The sequence below is a fragment of the Pecten maximus genome, chromosome 10 (assembly GCF_902652985.1).
Source record: "Pecten maximus chromosome 10, xPecMax1.1, whole genome shotgun sequence".
In the NCBI taxonomy this organism is placed as follows: domain Eukaryota; kingdom Metazoa; phylum Mollusca; class Bivalvia; order Pectinida; family Pectinidae; genus Pecten; species Pecten maximus.
Window position 1 is genome coordinate 26,719,810 of NC_047024.1, and position 23,739 is coordinate 26,743,548.

The 23,739-nt window shown below is 36.0% G+C and overlaps 1 protein-coding gene across 2 annotated transcripts; it reads left to right on the forward strand.

The window, feature by feature from the left end:
- Window positions 1–184: 184 nt before the first annotated feature.
- Window positions 185–22,640, forward strand: LOC117335663. 2 transcript variants are annotated; one of them, XM_033895815.1, is made up of 8 exons: window positions 185–226; window positions 1,068–1,212; window positions 1,554–1,722; window positions 2,005–2,117; window positions 2,849–3,035; window positions 15,369–15,505; window positions 16,241–16,425; window positions 17,013–22,640. In XM_033895815.1, exons 2-8 carry the CDS (start codon window positions 1,076–1,078, stop codon window positions 18,956–18,958), a joined length of 2,874 nt encoding a protein of 957 aa, XP_033751706.1. In that variant the 5' UTR covers window positions 185–226; window positions 1,068–1,075; the 3' UTR covers window positions 18,959–22,640. The 2 variants fall into 2 exon arrangements, with proteins under 2 accessions (XP_033751706.1, XP_033751707.1); XM_033895816.1 differs by having other exon boundaries at window positions 16,241–16,404.
- Window positions 22,641–23,739: the final 1,099 nt, after the last annotated feature.

Consider the following 23,739-nt stretch of genomic DNA (forward strand, 5'->3'; position numbering starts at 1 on the left):
CAAATCAAACATTGTGATTTTGCCTCATATTAATCTTATATGGCATCAATATAACCACAACACAACAACACCTATTATAAAATGAATATATATGAGGAAAATATGTAGCACTCATTATACAAACACTGTTTATTTGTAGAACTATTTTCTTTGTGAAATATTTGGTATGCCTTGCCACTAATTTCCTTTTATCGATGAGGACGGATCGGTATCTGAAGAGAAACAGGTAATTTTGGGTCTTAAGAATCAAGATTACACAAGATATATATAAGTACGTGTGTGAAATGAGGCAAAGTAGGAAAGACTAAATATTTATCTTTCCATAAATATGAAAAATAGTAAAGTCTGTCGGTGCATTTTCTGTTGAACACACTTTGTTTTCATTCGATATTAGCTTAGGTTTGCCCTATATTTAAAATATCTGAGTGAATTGACCCCAGCAGAGTTAATCGACATAAAGGAAGTGACTTTTTCCTGTTGGTGATTTTTTCTGAAATTATGTATATAAGTAGAGTATAATCTATGTTTCATTTTCATGAAACGATAAGGCCCTGAAGCAGTTTAGTATCTCGACCCGAATTTTTTTTGCAGACTAAATTTGAACCTGGAAGTGTTCGTTGATTGGCTAAGTAGCCTGGTACCCTATTTACCCCTAAGTCATTTCAACCGTTGTCAACTATACATCGAACTGAGCTTATGAAAGTTTTACATTTTAAGTATTTGTAATATTAAATGAAGTAGCATGTAGGACGAGTTATGACAAGGCCATGATATGAAATAAAACTGCATTGTTTGAGATGCAATATATTCGTCTGTTGTTATTAGAGTTATTCCCCTTTGACACATTAAAAATGTACAAGATATCAATACATTACATTACACTATTATTCATGTAGGTATGGCAACCAAAATTGTCTTTAGATGTAACTTTTATTAACATTTATTTCTTGTAAACCGTTTATGAATTAAAGAAACATATATGAAAAAATATGCATTTCTAAAGTTGATATATAGGTTAAATCTGTAAATGATACTAAATGCAGTTAAGTGATGTTTGTATATTGTAGATTGTGAGATGGTGGTGGAAACCGGTGGAAGGGGAGTGCCCTCCACAGGGATGACGGCCAAGGAGCTCTGTGACAATGATGACTTGGCCTCAGCCATGACATTAGATCCATATCTAGGCTTTCCTACACACAAGATGAATACCAGGTTTGTCTTGGTGTCAAGTTTTAAAAGTCTTTTCTATTATGTTACTGTATTTCATCATCCATATTCTAGAATCATGATTATCTGATATGTTTTGTATGTCAAATTAAAGAAATTACAGCATTTACATACATTTTGTGTTTTATCTTACCATGATATAGAATTTATTTTATATGTTCAGTACATAGATGCATCAATTCATTTGGCATGACTTGTTTGTCACTCAAGGTATACATATTTCTGTACTATTTAACAAGTTTGATAAAACCAAAATGTTTTTTTTTACTGTTGTATTAGATTCATGAATATATATTAATAAAGGCACTTTATTTTTGTCTCTTTAGGTACCGTCCACTCAAGGGGAAAATGCAAGAAGAATTGAAGGCAGTTATAGAGCGCTTTAAGACGCACCAAAACATGGAGAGGGCTTACCGAGATCTGACTGTTGGGGAGTTTGTGCGAAATTTCCTTCTGAACAAAACGAAACCTCAGCAAGCTGTCTTCAAACAACATGTCAGTGAACAGAGATGCTTTCAAATTATTTTACCCATGTGTCAGGTCAATATGGAGTCCTATTGAGGACTATTCCAGAATAATCTGTGTGGAAGAGTGGGAGACACTTGGATTAAAATTTGATGAGTGGTTGGGGTCAATCAATATTAAATGCAAATGACTATGACAGGTTTATAATTGGATATTAGATTTTCTCTTAATATAACATCATTATTAATTCTTTTATTTTTTATTTTCATTTATGCATTTTTATTTTATTTTTTGTTATTTTTTGTGAATCAGGTGTTCCGATATTTGCGGATGTTTCATAGAGGGTCAGGTTTTGAGGTGCTGCCTTGTTACCGATATACCATGGAGGACCAAGTTGGAGCTAAAATCTGTGCCATTCAGCAGTGGTAAGTATAGTTTGGTGTATGTCACACCAGTTATAATACTACCAGTATTACCTTCACTGGAATCAGGCAAAACTGGACAACATGCATCACCAATAAGTACCTGATATTAGGTAGTTCAGTCTGTGCAAAGTTCAGATACCGGGTTGAAACTCTTGTCTGGACCTAAGATTTCTTGTTAAATCTGTATAACAATGTGTTGTGGCGTTCAGATTTAGTGCTATATGGACCATTTATCACTAAAGTTATCTCCCCTGACACATACTAAAAAACAAGGATTCTTGTCCAGATGATTTCCCAAATTTTGCAGCAAAGTTTTAGACTATCAGGGCTTTTTGGGGCCGTTAATGGGCCCCATTCCCAATTGGAATTATTTCATTTTAAAGCCAAATTCCCAAAATTTGCAGTTTACTCCTGAAAAACTCTTTCCCAATTCGCAAAATTTTCTTTCCAAAATGAGACAAAAAGGCCCCATCCCAAACCAGTGAGAAAAAGCCATGTATTGCTGTAGAATATATAGCCCATGAGAACGGTGAACGTTGCTTATTAATAAGGTATGTTAATGTTTTGTATAAATTACTTTTGATGGTGGTCCCTGTGTGACAAACGTATGCGTGGTGTCATCCCATCGAGTAGATATTTTACTTGAATAGCCCTTAGACAAACAATACTCAAACTTCCACTTTATAAATTTCTACAGTAGAAAACAAGAGTGTATATGTTTCTGTCCTCAGGCAGAAGAACGACAAGATCCCGATGTTGGTGGGCTGTATTGCTGAGCTGACTAAAGAAGAGGAGGAGCAGTTTCTGCGGCCTGGCATCAACGATTTTAGTGTCATGTATTCCTGTCGCAAAAACTGTGCCCAGCTATGGCTTGGGCCAGCAAGCTTCATCAACCATGACTGTCGTCCAAACTGTAAGGTATATCCCTTTAATGTGATATTCATGTTTACCAGCCAGCTTTGTTAAACTATGATAAGCTGATTGCTGTTATAAATACTGTTTGTTATTTTCTGGAAAGAGATCGCCAGTTATCACTATAGGTATGTCTGGCTTTTTCTCTCAAACAAAAGTTTTTGACAATCGTTAAGTTTCTTATTTCTAAATTTAGAAAAAAAAACTGCTTCATATGACTAAGTGCAATGATATTAGAGGAACAGATTTTAAACAAATGAATAAAGCAACAAATGCTAAGATATTAAAGCTATCATGTATCATTTCATGATGAAAATGCTTTCAATGTTAATGTTCTTTATCACTCAAAGAAAAAATTATGCTTGGGACATACAGTACAGCTCGAGTGGACGTTGCTTAATCCACTCATGCGCGAAATAGGGGGACATGCGTGGGCAAGACTGTCCACGATCATTCACGGTATACCGTGATCCGTCACAGTCCACCGAATCACGTGGACATATGAAAAATCCACGCGATACCGTGGTTCGTGACGATCCGCGATATTGAGTGGGCAACCACTACACGATAGGCCGTGAAGACTCGCGCTGTTCCGCGATATAGGGTGGACACTTGCTTGTCCGAAACGCATACCAGTTGTCCGGTTGCACAATCACTGTCAGAGCGAAATTTGACCAGACCCAGTGGACACAAAACTTTCGGAGAACGTCCGGAAAACGTCCTATTCCGGTCACAACGTCCGGGACTTTCCTACAACGTATTGAGAACGTTTCATGTCAAACGTTTGTGCACCGTTAGCTTTTGACGTTGTTTCGTTATTTGCTTGCTTTAGAGAGTGTGTTATATACATGTGTGTAATGGTATAAATTATAATTATATCGGTTGTGTTCTCCGCCGTCTTGTTCAAATGAATTGTAATGTACGTTTATGTATTATGTAATTCCTATATGTTGTGCTACATTCGGAAATAAACTAAACTAAACATTAAGTGGATCAGAGTTATCAGACACTATTAACTAATTTGTGTGTAATTAACCCAGTTCTTGTGATCACTGCCTAATACGTAAATGTATCATGTGTGTAATTAATAACATGCACCTTTCAATGAGTCTTCGTTTCACGTAACGGTTTTACCCAATACAAGTGTTAATGATGTTAAATACCGATCATAAATTTATTACATGTATTTGAGATTGATTAATTATTGTATCACGTACAGTATGTTAGTGTATGAAGTCTTATTATAAAACACTCGGGGCTATGACCTGGCTGCGGTCGCTTTGACCACGCACAGTGTCAAGCGAGAATCTGTACAGCTGTCGACTCGACACGGGTGACTTGCCCCGACATTTTTTTCTCCTCGTGATGCAAAAATCGTCCGGATTATTGCGGGAAATTTACTAATAAAAAGTATGTTCCGTTCCCAAAATGGGTTTTCGGAATCCGAATTTCCGTACTGGTGAGTACAAATAACGTTACGGAAATCCGTCCCCGTGCTATTCCGTTTTCCCTGGTTTTCTGTACTATCGGCGTCCGGATTCACTGTACACTAATAATCTATTTATTTTGCACTTTATATACAAATTCATACATATAATGTGTTTATATGTAATGTTTATTATTTTATTGTACTGAATGCTTTGCATATATGTTCTGTATTCCTATGTACTCTTCATTTTTGGAGGCAATACAGAGAATAAGTATAATGTTAAGTACATCTGTCAATCAAACGGGGTGTCTACATTTCATTGGCGGATGTCTGACGGTAACCTGTCAATCACACAGATATACGCAGCTGATTGGTCGATCCGTGTGAATGGTATTTTCATCCACCCCAATGTGACAGAGCATTTTATATGTGAAATACACGTCTCTGATTTTTAGGATAAATCATTCTGTTCTTGTGTTATGTAAAGAATTAAAAAACTTTATGGATAAGCCGAACAAATATATATGTGTATTATTAGTACACTGTACTCGCATAGCACAGAGACCGGAAACAGTTCATATATCTTACCAAATAACACGCACGCCCGGATATGGAACGCCAAAGCTGCCGTATATGATAATTGTTCATTATATGATTTGATCTTACTATTATATGATACCTCTCTCCGGCCATGGACGGCTTTACCTCTAACTTATACATGTATCTTCAATACCAGTACAGGAAAGTCTGTAGATCTAAGTATCCTAGTTACAGTTCAAAGGAACCCTGCAGCTTACCTGTGATAACTTTAATTCACAACTTACCTGTAATCGGATGACATGTTGACAAACAGTGATGAGTACACAAGCATAGTCACACGTTCTTAATAATCTGATATTTGTACAATTGTCTATAGCCAATTTCAGGATGTATTAAACGCTATCTTTATCAGTGGTATTATCAAGCAGCGACATATATCACTTATATATAAGGATCATAAAACATTTCAGGAAAATTATAACCAGGAAAAAATATGCTTGTAAGTAGTTGGAGAAAGATCCTTCCTTGGTTTATGTACATGTTTGTGACATTTAGATAAGACACACTTAAGAATGATATAAAAAAGATTATCTAAACTTTGCCACTGTAAAAAAATTATCTGTCCGGAGACGCTTTGACCGTCTGCAAATATGACAGCCTTTTTTTAACGCCCGGGACGATCTTTGGTAAGATTTATCTTGTCTAGAGAGTCGTATGATATATTGATTTATTGTATTGTATGGTAGCACACCACAGTAAGACAGCCTGGCCATGGGCAATTTTTTTGTTAAGCAAATAACTCCTGTATTATGATATGTATAAAAAATGAAAAAATAAATGTACACTATAATTGGTATATCCAGTATGAAGTAGTACATACAGGCTTCACATTTATTAAAACAAAAATCAATAAATTGGTTCCGGATTTTAAATATCCGGATTTTCCGAACGTGTGTTTACACAGGAAATTTAGTTTGGCCTACAGCGCAAAATGGAAGCCCACAGAAAAGGTAAGATAGCGGAAAAACTTAATTTACAACATATGTCCAAACAAGATTAATTCTGTCTTTGGGATAGAGATATTTAATTTTAAATAGGTTTCAGAAAAAAAATTGTGTAGAGAATTGTGCCATTTTGGGTCAAATATCATAATATTTTGCAATTTTTGAGAATTTTTTAAGCTGTTACCATGGTATTCACAGCTCTAAAAATCACAGAAAATATCAGTTTACTTATCCTTCAGAGCTCTATTAAAATTGCAAATGTTGTACAGATTTCAAATATATATACTTTATTAGAGGTTATATGTAAGGTTAACTGGCAATGTTTACATATCTAAAGCATGTGCCATATTTTTCAGAATTTGGCATTTTTACTGTACACTGCTACCTTATAAGGGCTGAAAAATGTTATTTTTTGGAAATTGTGCTTAATTATGCTTGATTAAGCTTCATTTTAGTTCATTATTGCTCAAAAATGCATAAAAACAATTTAAAACTTGTTTATTATCAGGCTTGTCATATTAGAGGAATCAAGGGAGGTAACTCGCATATTTACCCATTTTAAGGGTGGGTTAATTAAGCATAATGTTAATGAGTCAGTGTAAATTGAAAAGATATTCTATGTTTTATAACAAACCCAAAATAACTTATTGGGTATCTAACAAACCATATAGACTGAATTCTGGTTTGTTTTACCTGATTTATTACCCCGTATCCATGGAAACTATTACAGTAAGTGTTATTTTTTGAAATATTTGGTGAAACCATTTTTTTCAATTTATTTATACATTGGTAAGCATGTAATTTCAATTGATGGAGTGTACGGTTGATACAATATTGTCAATTATTGTCACTTCCTTCGGTAAAGCAGAAAAAATAGCATTTTCCGCATAAAATGGGATCAGCGGACACTTTCATATGATCATTGGTACATATCTGAATTACCGGGGTGGAAACAGATGACTGTGATGTCATAGGCATGACATTTTGAAATCTTGGATGTCATGTCATGATTTATCAGTTAGAATATTGCATGTGTTGCTAAGCTGAGGTTTGGAAAGGAATTTGGTTATTTATTATGACACCATTGAGTATTTATGACGTCATAGATACCATCTGATGACGTCATAGTTACTGATGACGTCATGGTAACTATGACGTCATATTACAAGGCTAAATTTGATAGTTGTATAGTATTTTTTGCTTGATTACATGCACAGAGACTCAAAGTACCACATTCAACTCAAAACACAGCTTTATTCAAGAGATATACAGAATTATGGGAGTTTTCATCTTTAAAATTACCTCCCCTTATTACTGGATTGGGAGAAAAAGTTGTCAAAATACACCTCTCAGGGAAATCAGCAATACTCGGTGACTATTAAAGATACACAGTAACCCGATATGTCATTTTGTTCGTCGGAACATATTCTAGACATTCATGGGGTTTTTAGTAAAATTAGAATTAACAAAAGTGATGTATAAGGTAGCACACCACAGTAAGACAGCCTGGCCATGGGCAATTTTTTTGTTAAGCAAATAACTCCTGTATTATGATATGTATAAAAAATGAAAAAATAAATGTACACTATAATTGGTATATCCAGTATGAAGTAGTACATACAGGCTTCACATTTATTAAAACAAAAATCAATAAATTGGTTCCGGATTTTAAATATCCGGATTTTCCGAACGTGTGTTTACACTGGAAATTTAGTTTGGCCTACAGCGCAAAATGGAAGCCCACAGAAAAGGTAAGATAGCGGAAAAACTTAATTTACAACATATGTCCAAACAAGATTAATTCTGTCTTTGGGATAGAGATATTTAATTTTAAACAGGTTTCAGAAAAAAAATTGTGTAGAGAATTGTGCCATTTTGGGTCAAATATCATAATATTTTGCAATTTTTGAGAATTTTTTAAGCTGTTACCATGGTATTCACAGCTCTAAAAATCACAGAAAATATCAGTTTACTTATCCTTCAGAGCTCTATTAAAATTGCAAATGTTGTACAGATTTCAAATATATATACTTTATTAGAGGTTATATGTAAGGTTAACTGGCAATGTTTACATATCTAAAGCATGTGCCATATTTTTCAGAATTTGGCATTTTTACTGTACACTGCTACCTATATATGTTATATGTACTGATCACAGGCGCTTGCATAGAAAATGAGAATTAAAAAAAATGATACCAGTGGTATATGTACTGTGTAAAAACACATACCACTGTCAAATAAAAAAAAAATGAAAATCACATTTTCTATGCAAACGCATTTGGTACTGATGAGCTGTAAAGCTTAAAGTCAATAAATTAAATGAATTGTATTGAATTGACATATAATAAGGTGGCATATTTCTGCCGTCGATTTGCCAACTTGAAGACGTCTGTAATGATATGGCTTGATATACTTTGCCTTAAATCAGTATAACAGATGTACCTTAGAAGAAAATGAAATTCAACTTCAATGTCATTAGAATTACACACTTCACATATCATATGATCTCTTGGACGGTTTCTATACCGTCCATGTTCAATATTTAAATTGTGTAAACTTAGTCCTTTAGCAATTTCTTAAAATACAATTACATGTATCTGAATTCCGCAGTTCCAACCAGTACTTAAATATGCGAAGTTTTCTGTATGTTAACAATGGTACTCTTCCGAGTTCACAATATACTAAATAATTACGAGTACTTTTTAAACACCAAGTACTTTTTACAAAAGTTTAAATCAAGTAGGTTCTCTGTAACAATTTAAGGGTGGGAAATCACAGCGATCCACCCGGCAAAACAACTACACTAAAGGAACACGCATAAAAATTACTAGTACTTAAAGTGTACCCGGAATAAAAATATGTTATTCTAGGTAACCATCAAAGAAGAATGTAGCAAACCGCATCAAAATTGGTTGGCCGAGTGCCGAGATATCGCACATCGTAGTAGGCGATTTGCACCTGTTGGTCGACTGCTAATCAGGGTATGACGTCACATGTACAGGTTTAACGGAGTAACTGAAAAGGGGGCCAGCAGTATAGACGACAGTGTGGACAGTAGCAACACAGACAAGTCTGAAGATTTAATTCAAATTAATTTTATTCTCTTTCCACATAAGATCTGGATATGAGATTTAAGGGTGATGACTTTGGCGAATATTGCTGACAAGATGTTGAAATCCAACAATATCAATTTGAACTTTCAAAAGATTGATTTTAGTGAAAAGGACTCTGAAATGACCGCTTGGGTAATACAGACTGATGTGTTATACCAGGGACATACAGATGTTATACACGATCAAATAATCGGTCAATCATCAATAAATGTATATTAGTTATGTGTTTACCATTTCTTACTCATTGCTGTAAAAAGGAACACGGCATCAACATTTAAAAAAAAAGATAATGTACCATTTTCTCCGCAAGTAATATTTATAAACATACCAACAATACAACAGTTCTGGATACTCTGGTTTGTGAGACAAGACGATTAAATGTTTGAGAAAGATATAATTTATATACGATCGTTGTCATTGAAATTACATAAAAGTGCTTCGCAACAATTATAATATTATTGGTCGTTTACGTACAGGTACATATCACAGGAACTTATTTAAACCATAATTTTAGTTCTGTTTTTTTTTTTGGTGATAAAAAAACATACAATTAAGTTCATCGTGACTTATCATAATTAATAGTAAAACGTATTAGTAAACTCGCAATAATTTAAGTGTATTTTTTTTCTTTTATTTTCGTTTTTTCGGTTATTTTTTTCTTTTCTTTTTGTATTTGTATAAGTGTATAAGTGATTGAGATCCTTGTGATTTTACTTTCCATTCGTGTGTCGCAAGTCATGTCTTCTCTTAAAACAGGAATTAGAAAAAAATATACCAGCATGTTCGGAGGATTACGAATCCTCAAGTTTGAGTAGGTTGGTATACCGCTAAGCAATTGCCAGGTGAGAAATTACAGTCCACAAGCTTATAACACCTGTCACTGCACCACAGGTGTCTGTGATTTCTGGCCCTCTAATCGGCACAAGCCGATAATTACATGTGAGTTCAGCGTTTGGTTTCCATGCACTTCAAAACAGTTCCCAAGATATGCTTTTACAGGTTTTACGTAAATTGAGCTTGAATTTTGTCAAGAATTGCGTTTACATGTATACTATAGGGAATACATTTTCAAGTTGTTGAAATCGAACACATTATTTTTGGAATTCAGTGAGTTCCGTTTTCCCTACAAGTAAAACAAATTCGTATCTCAAAATTTTGCCTATAGAATAATTAACCATAGTTGGCTCATTCACATACCCACGATGTTGAAAATTTACTCTATGAATCCTGTCTGGGAGTTACTAATCTTTCATGAACACGTGTCATCAGTTTCGGACAATTATCAGAAAATCACATATAGTGGTATCTTCAAGTGGATTTTCTATAATTATGATGCAAGTCGTTACATGTTATAAACGGCCCGTTATTCATTCTACATGTAACATAGACCCGTTGAAATAGAAAATTATTCAATTTTTTAATGTTAACGACACGTTATAATAGAAAATAAGTAAGATGAACACGCTGTATTAAGCCCGTTATAATAGAAAACTAGTAAGATGCTACATGTTATATATGGCCCGTTATAATAGAAAATTATATGTCCCTGGTTTCGATAACACTTGTTATATGGGGATAACATGTGTGAGTTTGTTCTTATCCCGATTCATCTTATCTTTACCGAAAGTGGAATACAGAGAAAGAAAATATTTATTCAACAATTGCCTTCGGATGTGTTATATACGGTAATAATAAAAACTATATAAAAATATCAGCGTTCATCTTTAAGAGTTGCTTTCCTCCGTTTCACTCCGAAAGTGCCAGTCTTCTTTCACACCTGTCCAGTCACCCATTGTTAATTACATGGACACCTGTGCTTACTGTTTTCTTTGAGATTATCATTTTAAACAGTGAAGTGTATCCCCTAACCGAACTTCCCACTGTGCGACTTCTTCAGGAAGGCCGGTCATATACACATGTACACATTACCTGTATGTTACCAGAAACATGGACACAAACACACATCAGTGACGGCTGACCGAGTTTGGCTGGGTGGACCCGGTCAGACGCTGGAGCTGTCACCTGTACACGTGTACCGTTACCTGTATGTTACACCAGTAAACACACTTACCTTTGCAGAATATCACGCCCATATGTCTGTATAAGCATAGCTAAGGCCATGATAAAACATTTATGTTATAAGCAATTACACTGTCGTTATACTTATTAAAAATTATGTCAATTACTTTTATCAGAGACTTGTATACTTATACAAAGCTGCTGATAAAAGCGGGTCCTCTTTATACTCCCTACACGTATATATACATATATATATATATATCAAAAACCAACACATATGTTCCACCGCTAGTACGGACGGAGACGGCGTTTATTCAAAAATCGTAAGTAAAGTACATTAGATACGTCTCAATGTTTCTCCTTTTCATCCCCTCTCACAGGTTGTCGCATTAAAATCCTAAAAAACCAAGCGCACCACCCAACCTGAAACCTATTTATAGGAGAATAGGAGGTGTACCAGCCCGACAATGCTTAAGGTTTTTTTTTGTTTTTTTTTTTAGCTGGGATTTCTAACCATTTAGCGACACCCAAACATGCCTCTATAAATGCAATATATCTACTGTATGCAAAATTTCCATTTTGCCGTACTACATGTGCGACGTTCTGAGCTAGAATGACTACCCAACCTATACCCGATCTACACCTAACCCATGGCCCTATCTGATTGGCTATTGCCAATGCACGAGACAGACAACCTGTCAACATATACTCCGTGTATTCTCCGAAACCGGGAAAAAGATATACTCTTAGCAGCAAATAAATGCAATGCATCATTGGTTACTAGAACGTGAAGTAAATTATCTTATGTCCTTATATGGAAATCAGTTCAACCTGAAAAATAGGGAGTCGACATGTGACAAAAACTCTATGCAAAATCCTGAACACAATTTACTATTAATCGAGGGTATGCAGGATATACAACTCGGATTCGGATATTTTGCAATTTTAAGTAATAACTGCGGCCTTCGTTATTTATTTAAATGCAAAATATCCTCGTCCTCGTTGTATATCCTACAACAAAACACGAATCTTCGTTAATCATTTCTGAATTATTAGATACAACTCATAGCGTCAATAGCTTTTAATTATTTAACATAAAGACATAAAATGATTCATCCTCAAGATAATTTCATTCGTATCAAGAACAATAGGTGAAACACTATAGGTAGAATTTATCTTAATCTGAAAAATATCCTCTAGATTTTCACATCCGCATGTTGTATTCTTGGAAAACTTTTATCTTTTGCTCTTAATTTGAAAATTCATATTTTCATTTTGTTAATATGGAGAAAGAGCAATCGTTAGCGGAACGGTAACAATCACAATACATACAAAGTACATTTTGTATATAAAATCCAGCAGAAGATTTAGGCAGTAAAATGGTATACACCGTCCATATTTTCAAACTATCACGCAAATCCTGGCTATACATTTTGATAAAATAGAATAAATTATTGATGCAACAAGAGTTCAATTAATTGTAATTGATGTATTTTCTGAAACTTTATTGTTTCTCAGTAAAGGTACAGTCCATATCCTCTTCAGTCCTGAAGCGATATTTGTTGTATTATGTCTGTATGAAACAATAAAAGTTAACACTAAATAAAAGGTGGAAAATGCATGAAATTTTTTTTACACTTCTGGCACGGTGCTAGTAAATGTACATGTATGTTTCATAGAAATGACTAGCGACGACGACTGCCATTTCCTAGTTACAAATAGTAGTTTACTAACTACGATGTACGGTAAACCTCCGGTTAGTTCGAACAAAATTAAATAAATATTGACGAACCGGTTCGAATTATTCGAAATTTTGCTTCAGAAAATAAGCGTGAGTTCGAACTATTCGAGTCAATATCGGTGAAAATCTCGGCAGAGTGAAATCATTAGACACAAACACATCCATCGTAAATCTAATACGTAACAACGGCGGCCTGAACAATGGCACATTTATAAGTAAGTACAATAATAGAATTTTATTTAATTCAATGTTAATTGATCGTTAAACGTTCTTCATTACGCGATAATTATTATGGTTATTGCGCGAAGCCGCTCGGTTAATGCGTAGCTACAGTAGGCCCCAAAACAGTACAGTACACGTTTCATTTCTGACACAAAAGTTAAACATTTGTACAGTATAATCTTTGCATGGTTATATATTTTATCTGAATAAGAAACTATCGCTATATTATTGTAATAAATGGTCTCTTCAATATATCAAAAGCAGTCTACATAACCTGTTGCGTTTACGAAAGCACTACTGTAAAAATAGGCGAGATTCTATATGTTGGTAAAATTAGGTCAGAACATCAACATGTCTGTTTTTAAATAAGCCCAGTCGTATTATCTACCAAATATAGTTGATACCTGCAAAATTATCCATCACTAATTGGGACACATGTGGATTGTTTTGACTGGATATGAATGCTTTCACGTCACTCAGCACGATTTCTTATCCTTATATATTATTTTATATCAATGATTACTGGAGCGTTCTTCTTTATTGATACAAATATATTGGTCATCTCTTTATTTCAAAAATTCAAAATGTATTCTGAAAATTAGTCAGATATTATAAGTGTCTCATTTATATTTGCATATCAATTACGAAAATTCAATGCACGCTCAGTTTCTAACAAGTTCAAAAGCCTGCAAAAAACTATCGATAACAAAGCCCGAGGCAATGCTACACCCGTCACTCTTTATCAATTCACTCAGACTCCGCCCATCAACCAATTAGAGTCGGCGCAACAATAAAAAATAGCTTCTTACGAATATAACTACAGTGGAACTTCGTTAACTCGAACTCGGAAAACTCGAATACCCCGCTTAACTGGAAGTACCTCGTCGGTCCCGGCCGAATTCTCTCTTTATCATAGTAAAGAAAACTCGGACAATACGAAGTGAAAATTTGGTCCCAACAATAAAAATCCTATTTGAAATGATCGAATAACTCGGAAGTATAATTTTCGTCGATCGGTGGTAAACGCCGACATTTTTTAAGAGCTAAATTACGTTTGTAATACTGAACATATCGGCACTACTAACCTACATGCTATTATAAGTGTTCCATAAATTCATAAAAGAAATTGTCGGTTGAATCTTATAACAACAAGTCTTGGTGATAAAAAGAATTGCTTTACTTACATCAGGTAATTTCCTAAGGCGGTCGCCGATATTAGTACACACGATAGTCAACAACTCATCTACCCGCTCGCTCAAGCGGAACAAATCTCTGACACACCGGTAGATCTACCCGGATGATGTTTTTACAGGTGTAGAAATGACACAGTCACCGGCGCCTATTTAATCTTTAAACTGCTGAAACAATAGCGTGATTACTGCCGAGGTGTTCAGAGTACAACTGTAACGGTCAGTGCTGTCTATTAAATCGGATAAAACGCCAACTCAGTTACAGTAACATTTTATACGCACATGTTCAGCCCAACTTCCGGTGCTAATACACAACGAAATGGCGTGGTTATCAATAAAAAGTAAGTAGGTCGATCAAACAGTATTTTATATGTCCAATAAAAGGTAATGGTTCTGTTAATAATATATTGTTAGTAATATTCAAAACCATCTGTAAGAACTGGTTTGTCCGCCGTCCTGAACTATACATCGTCACAACCCGAGATGAAACACTTTAGAAGCAAAACACTTATGAACCATGTATAATAAAATGTTCTTCTAAAACAATTTATACTTTTATTTCATCTTTAGTGTATTGCTTGTCTTGCAAACTACCTTTACACGTGTTTCTGGAATACGGCAATATGTAGAGGATCGCTACTGTACACAATAATAACTTACGCTCGGGAAAAGACAATTGTTTGAATGCAGACTTATTTGATATCCGATTAATCAATGGATTTTCACGGCTAAGATTTTCATGTTTTTTTAGTGGTTCTTCCCATGGATTTAGGGGCCAACGCTAGATAGTGATCCACAGTATTTAGTGGACCACTGTGTCTCGTGGTATCTAGTGGACCGCGGTATCTGGTGGTCCGCGACATATCGTCGTATAGCGTGGACGTCCGCGGTATACGCTGATCCGTCACGGCTCGCGGTATTGCGTGGGCTTCTTGTCCACTTGTGGACATTTGAGTGGACAGCCTCATTTTGTCCGTGATATAGCGTGGATTTAGCAATGGCCACTCGAGCTGTACTGTAGCTCTTTGGTATACCATGTGTACATAGGTGATTCATTACTAGTTGATTGATTTATTTGCAGTTTGTATCGACTGGTCGTGATACTGCCTGTGTTAAAGTTCTCAGGGACATCGAACCTGGTGAAGAAATCTTCTGTATGTATGGCGAAGACTTCTTTGGAGATAACAACTGTCTTTGTGAATGTGAAACTTGTGAAAGGTACTTTGGTTTGGTCGCAATATCTCTTCATTCTTTCTTTGTAATTATTTCACATATATACCCAAATCCAGACATAGCCATATTATTTCACATGTACACAAATCTACACAAAGTGGTATTATTTCACATGTACACAAATCGACACAAAACCATATTATTTTACATGTACACAGATCAAGACAAAGTGGTATTATTTTACATGTACACAAATCTACACAAAGTGGTATTATTTCCCATGTACACAAATCCACACAAAGCCATATTTTTTCACATGTAAACAAATCTATACAAAGCTGTATTATTTCACATGAACACAAATCCACACAAAGCCGTGTTTTTTCACATGTACACAAATCTACACAAAGCCGTATTATTTCACATGTACACAAACCTACACAAAGTCGTATTATTTCACATGTACACAAATCTACACAAAGCCGTATTATTTCACATATACACAAATCCAGACAGAGTCTATATATGATTTCAGTGAAATGATGTCTACAGCTGTCGGAGATCAGGATGTTAACAGAATTTTGTTGTAATGCCACAAGTTGAGTCTGTGTTGGTCAGCGTATCATCTGCCATTTCTAAATGACCCTTTCATTTATCTTCCTTACAATAATGCACAAGTATTCTGAAATTCATCAGAAGAAGAATTTGTTTTTGAATTAAGTATTCTTGTGTCGTGTTCATTCTACATCATTAACTTAAATGATCTGTTGGTTGCCACAGACGTAAGGTGGGAGCGTTCCGGCCCAAAAACTCTGTACCAGCGGATCAACTCGAGAAGGGGTACAGACTCCGTGACACAGACGACAGACTGACACGTCAGAAAATTGAGACGGAAAAAAGTCGACCAGCAGCAGGAATGACTGGTGCAGCAGAATTTGGCAATGGTATTGCTAATTATGAATCAAGTAATATGCTTTTCATCTTATCAGATTGCTTTTCATCCAGAATGTTACTGCAGTTGTGTTATTGCTGATCTTAGAATGTCATGAATTCATACCAATATGCTCCAGTTAGGAAAACTGATGTATGGAATTGAAATCACTTTAATATTCTGAAGAGAATTCAAGTATAGATGGGTATTAAAAACAGAACATCTCTGTCTTCACTCTAGAAAATAGGCTTTTGAAAATATGTTGATTATATCAAATGCCATTATTTAAAAGGGTGTCATGATCTTCTAACTTACAATTTATATGAAAATGTATGTCACTACTGTAGACAAAACTTACAAGACTGTTGTACACAACAGGAAATTATATTAGTTTTCCTTTAAATACAAAAGTTTAAATCTGAAATATATATGATATAAAGTTACAAATTCATTTCCAATATTAAAATACCAATTTAGAATTTTTTTAAACTTTTAATCTACAGTTAAAGTTTGTGTAATTCTCTTTGACATCTTTTTGAAGTGCCCTAATGACCTGTTCATTTGCTGTAAAGTCTCAAAATTCAACAAAAACGATATAACAATATTTTGTTTCTATTATAGAAAACTGGGACATTCGAGATGGTAACTTAAAGAGACACTCCCACCTGCTGAAAGCTGCAGAACTGAAAAAGCGTGGCATCACACGATACGATGCAGAAATTATCCTGTCGCAGGGTCTGAACCTTCCAGATCCACAAGTGGTCATAGAAACAAAACTCCCTTCATCTATCAACCAAAACAAGACTGTAAAAGCGAGCTCTGTCCTTGCAAGCATGAACAAATCTCCAAGGAAAAGTCGCAAGAGGTTCAGGCGTACACGTGGTGGTAAATTTACTCAGGAACCTGTACATTGTGAGAACAATAATCAAGTTAGAAATGAAATGTCCAATTCTGCCGTGTGTGCTAAGATCAAATCACCGTGTAAAAGAATGAGTTTCAGTTTTGAAGAGTGTGAAACTGACAGCAACGATGTGACCAAAATTGGTGAAGATGGCAACCCTAGGGATAAAAATCACCTGCAGTCTCAGTCAGATGGAGGTTTGTTAGTAATGGTTAATCATAGTTCAGACACAAAAACATCTCAAACATTCAAGGGACCAGGATGTTCATCGTCAGGGCTCCGTAACTCTCCAAAGTGCCGCAGTAGTCCTCGTTTGAGGGGAAGAGGTTCTGGGCATTCAAGTGGAGGTGATGGGCCTGCTTCTGTCTGTGCAGACATAACCAACCAAGAAGATGGCGGTCTCTTGTCTCCATTGCACATCAAGACAGAGCCCATGGATGATGTCCAACACGCTAGACAGAGTCCACGTTTCAAAACAACTAGGACCACAGAAATTGTGAAAGAAGAGTGTCTAAACTCCTCTGTGTCATCTTGTGTGAAGCATTTAGAAGACACAAGAAGTGACTTTAGTGTATTAGGAAAAATTAAGACAGAGCCAGGGTCAATAGTTAAATCTGAATCGGTGTCGCCAGTACAAGGGTCCTATATGCGAAGTCTGGTTCGAGCGTCTCCTAAACTCACACGGGTTAACACTTGTGAACGGCAGAGACATTCATGTGGTTCAAATAATAAGATCCCGAAACTTTCACCATCAGTTCCTATACGACAAAGCCCTCGGCTTCATGTGAAACAGTCAACATCGTCAAACAAAACTTTGGATACTCGAGACTGTGATAAGGTAAAACCCGCCGCAGCTATCAACCTCACAGCTAAGCTTGAGCATGAGTGTCACTCAGGGAACAACTCGGACATGCCAGTGTTGTGTTGTTTTGACAACAGTTTGTGTAGCTCAAAACTGGACTGTGACATTACCTCCCATAGTGACGATGGATTCAAACTGAGGGAGTCAGAATCTGTGATTGGTCAAAGTCAGATAAAGTCCGAACGTTTAACTGCGACTACGGCAGAACCACCATCTCGGCAGCCGATTCATGACCTTTTAACGCGTCCATTTGTAAAAGTATCAACAAAAGCAGTAGAACAAGGTGTGAATCATAAGAAGCCAGAACCAATGACCAAAAAGAGGAAAAATAATGTGATGTATCGCTCTGTGTCCGACCAGTGTTTGTCAACATACAGTAGACATACCAAGAACAGAGACCGCAAACGTAAACTATCTTACTCAGTGAGCAGCCATTACGATTCCTCTCCAAGTCCGTCCCCAGAGAAGAAGATCCCCAAACTCACAATTCGTATGAGACCAGACCCAAATTTGCAGCGAGAACTTGACCAGAATCAATCTGATTATGTTGTTTTTAAGATGGACGACAGTCCACGTTTGAAGGAACCTCAGGACAAGCCAGTTGATGGCCTTCATGGAAACAACAATAACAATGATTATGTAAAGGGGAGTAACTCTTCAAATGGCACCAATTCAGCATGTATAGAAGCAAAGAAGTTCTACTCCCCAAACAAGTATTATACTTATCCTAAGACTCTGAGACTGAAGCTGGGCAATGAAGCTATTGATATACCACTACCTCCATATGAAATAGGGGAAAAGTGATGTAGGAGTTAGTGCAATTGTTAAGAATGTTAGGAATATATGATGTTATTTATGATGTATACCGGTAAGGGTGACAAAAGTGACAAAGTCAAAGGTCTGTACAAAAAATACACGTATGGGTTTCATAGCAGATAAAAATTCAACATGTAATAGTGCTTACAGGTGTGTAGGAATTTCAGGTAAAATGAATACACTACTATCATTTTCTTAATCCCATAATTTTCACAACATAGAATCACTCTCTCTCTGTCCAAAACCTTTTCTTTTGTCTTCGATTTTCCAACATTTGAGTTAGGATCTTTCTTTTTATTTAGAAGAAGCACATCTCATAATTCATGGACTAGTACTATTGCCAAGAGTTTTAATGAAATAATTAATATCTCGCAAAATACAAAATATTTCCAGTGAATATTGACATAAAATCAGATAGAAGAGGCTTAAAATAATAATACAATATTTATGTTGTAACTGTTTCACAATAAACAAAGTAAAAACTAGTAATAACCCAAGAGACCAGAGAAATGGGTTTGCTAAAGCTTAATTGTATTGGTATTGTTGACTTGATAGGAGTCAAACAAAGTCGGACCAGATAAAAGGAGAATTTTGCTTTATGTTGATATACTAACGACATACTGATTTAATATTGATTATTCTGAACTTATGCACGTTGTTCATGACAAATATAATATTTTAAAAATTTAATAAAACTCCTATATCCTATATTAAAATTATAAAGTGTTTTACCTGTACATTTGCTCTTTCTTGCTTCTGATCAAGACATACTGTGCATAAGAGTTTTTCCCTTTAGTCCAGCTTTGCGTTTAGGGTTTCTGTGAATTTATTTTGACGTATGTGTATGCTGTTCAAAATTCAAAGATCATGTTTTGAATGACTAATCTCCAGCTGAGTCTAGCATACAACTGATCATGAATTGCGAGTAACAAACACTCTTTGATGTTCAGGTTTATGCAAGAGCATATTCTGATTGAGATACTTAGTAGAAAAAGATCTCTGATTGAGATAGAAAAAGAAAAAGATTTAGGCCATGATTTTCCTAGAGTAATATGTGTTGTTAACATTCGAAAAAAAGAAATTTCTTTGACAGATTTGTAGATTTTTGTGTGAATGTGCAATATGTTGGGCTTTTTTCTCTTTTTAGAAATAGCTAGATACAGTATCACAAAGAGATGATGATCAGGAAATGATCATGGCAGTGATATCGCTCAAGATGATATCAAAACAGTAAATGTCTTTCATGTAGTTTTCCATGTGTGGGGTAAAATTGTGAATGTACTAGGTAAAGGGTGGTCGTATTAATTGTGTGTGATTGACATATGTACGCATTTTAAATCATGATTAGTTTGAATTTTGAAATCAAGAGGGTTGCAATTTAACAGTAGGAAGTCATATTTGGGCATATAGAATATTTTTTACTTGCACTAAAAGGATAGTACATGTAAATTCAAAGTATGTCTGTTAGATCGCCCATGATGAAGAACTCTGAACCCTGTTTACAAACTACAATGAAAATTTGATTATACATATTAATATATGGTATGTATGACTGTTTTAAGTGAGATGTACGTAAGTATGTAAGTATATATAGGATTTACCGACTTGTTTCCCTGATCATGTTCTACAGTACACCCTTGTACTGATAATTCACATCTTATATATATAGAATTTTAAAACATCAATCATGAAATGAAAGCAATTTTTCAGTCAAATTAATTTATGTTGCGAGGTGACAATTTTTAAATCTAACTTATTTTTTGTTGATAAGTTAATTTAGAATACATATATAGGGCATTTTTATTGAAAATAAAACATTTGTTTAATATTATTGTAGTAATATCTTCGCTTTGTGATACTATTTTGTCATTGTAAAGAAAAGCCATGTTGGCCTGCATATTTATATTATACTTGGTAATTGGTAACTATCTTAGTCTCTGGGATCCCTCATCAAATCTAGTACAGGAAGTAACATTTTCCCTATAACTCAAGCCAACTTTTGCTCTACCATAGGCCTGAAATATTGCATGTTTAGATCACAAATCATACATTACATAACATGTACACCACAAGCAAGATTAGTTTGGGACAATAAACCATGTGTAATCCATAGTAAGAGTTAAACACACATAATATAATTAATTTAGTTAGAGGTTCCCTCAATGTCTGTTAATGTTATACTTTCATTAGTATCCACAAGGGACTGGTCTGTGTACCATGCCATTAATATTTTCCATGGTTTGGTTCACTACACAATTAATATCCTATATGGGTCAGAATAACATACCAGGGATATTTCGCATGATGCAATGCAGCACACCATTAATATCCCCCATGGTCCAGTCCACCACACCATTAATATCCCCCATGGTCCAGTTCACCAGACCATTATTATCCGCCATGGTCCAGTACACCAGACCATTAATATCCCCCATGGTCCAGTACACCAGACCATTAATATCCCCCATGGTCCAGTTCACCAGACCATTAATATCCCCCATGGCCCAGTCCACCAAACCATTAATATCCCCCATGGTCCAGTCCACCAAACCATTAATATCCCCCATGGTCCAGTTCACCAGACCATTAATATCCCCCATGGTCCAGTCCACCAAACCATTAATATCCCCCATGGCCCAGTCCACTAGACCATTAATATCCCCCATGGTCCAGTCCACCAGACCATTAATATCCCCCATGGCCCAGTCCACCAGACCATTAATATCCCCCATGGTCCAGTTCTACACACAATTAATATCCCCCATGGTCCAGTCCACCACACCATTAATATCCCCCATGGTCCAGTTCACCAGACCATTATTATCCGCCATGGTCCATTACACCAGACCATTAATATCCCCCATGGCCCAGTCCACCAGACAATTAATTTCCCCCATGGTCCAGTTCAACAGACCATTAATATCCCCCATGGCCCAGTCCACCAGACCATTAATATCCCCCATGGCCCAGTTCACCAGACCATTAATATCCCCCATGGTCCAGTTCACCACCATTAATATCCCCCATGGCCTAGTCCACTAGACCATTAATATCCCCCATGGTTCCATGCACCACACTATTAATATGTCATTGCGCAATGCACCACACCATTGATATCTCTCATGGTTCAGTGCATTACGCTCCATTTAATAAACCTGTCGGGGGTTCATTGCGTCACACATATGATCTGTTTCAGGGTTACATGACATAATATTGATTTTTCACAAGGTTCAAATCATTGCACTTCTCTACCATGGTTCATTGCAACCCACCTCATTATATACATCCTTGTGAGGGAGTGTGAGGAACCATGTAGAGGATTGTTACGGACGAACGCGTAAGGAGACCTTCTCTTTTAGAAATTGAAACCTGGTTCTATTGTCTTTATTGGTGAGGTGCTTATTATAAATTAAATGCATGATAATATTTCCATGTTTATGTATCGGATACACTAATGTGTGGTTTACTATTCCTAAAAGGGTTTTCTCGCGGTAAATATTACAAACTGGTAATCTTGATTATTTTAGCAGTCGAAGGAATGGTGTGATTAAGACATGGTCGCCTGGCTATAAGACTAAACTATTACTGTGTAGAGTATGTTGTTGACTTGTAAAGAGATCAGGGATAATACCTGTCACCTAGTTGAACTTATTAAATGTGTTTTTATCTATAAAGGTGTTTGGTTGTATTTCGGACTTTTAGATCATCTGACCCCAATGATCAGGACGATATGTAGCCATCGTGTTTCGTCCGTCGTCCCCGCTGTAAAACTTACGGAATAAACTCAAACTTGCTTGAATTGATCCTTAGATACGAATTTGATTTGTCAACTATTACCGCTATCTTCAAAAACACATTTAAAGACTTTAAACTTAGCCGGTTTGACTGGTGACATTGAGTTGTAAAATTAGTGGAGTTGAAAAGGAAACCGACTTCAGTTTGGGACATGATTGCACGATTGTGAGAATTTCCTGGATAACATTTATTTATACTTATGCCATACCGTGGCGTCCAGCGTTCGCCCGTCCGTCAACAATTGACTTCTTCATAACCACTGATCGGAATTAAACAAAATTTGACTGGTAGGATCATTATGGGGTGGGGCTGAGGGGTGAGGCCAAAAAGGGTCAATTTGGCTTAATTCATATGAACAACTTCTTCTCTGGAACTAAGCAATGGATATCACTCATATTTGACTGGTAGCATCCTTATGGGGTAGGGATACAAAATTGTACAAATGGTGGGGCTGAACCCCTAGGGGCAGGGCCAAAGGGGGTTAATTTTGCTAAATTGATGTAAACAACTTTTTCTCTCGAACTAAGCAATGAATATCACTCATATTTGACTGGTAGCATCCTTATGGGGTAGGGATACAAAATTGTACACATAGTGGGGCTTGGGGAGCCTGAGAGGCATGGCAAAGGGGTCAATTTGGCCCAATTGATGAAAACAACTTCTCTAAAACAAGCAATGGATATCACTCATATTTGTCTGGTAGCATTGCTATGGAGTGGGGATTCAAAATTGTACATATGGTGAGGCTGATCCCCTGGGGGCTGAGAGGCAGGGCCAGAAGGGGTCAATTTGGCTAAATTGATATAAACAACATCTTCTCTGGAACTAAGCAATGGATATCACTCATATTTGTCTGGTAGCATTGTTATGGGGTGGGGATTCAAAATTGTACATATGGTGAGGCTGAGGGGCAGGGCCAGAAGGGGCAATTTGGCTAAATTGATATAAACGACATCTCTGAAACTAAGCAATGG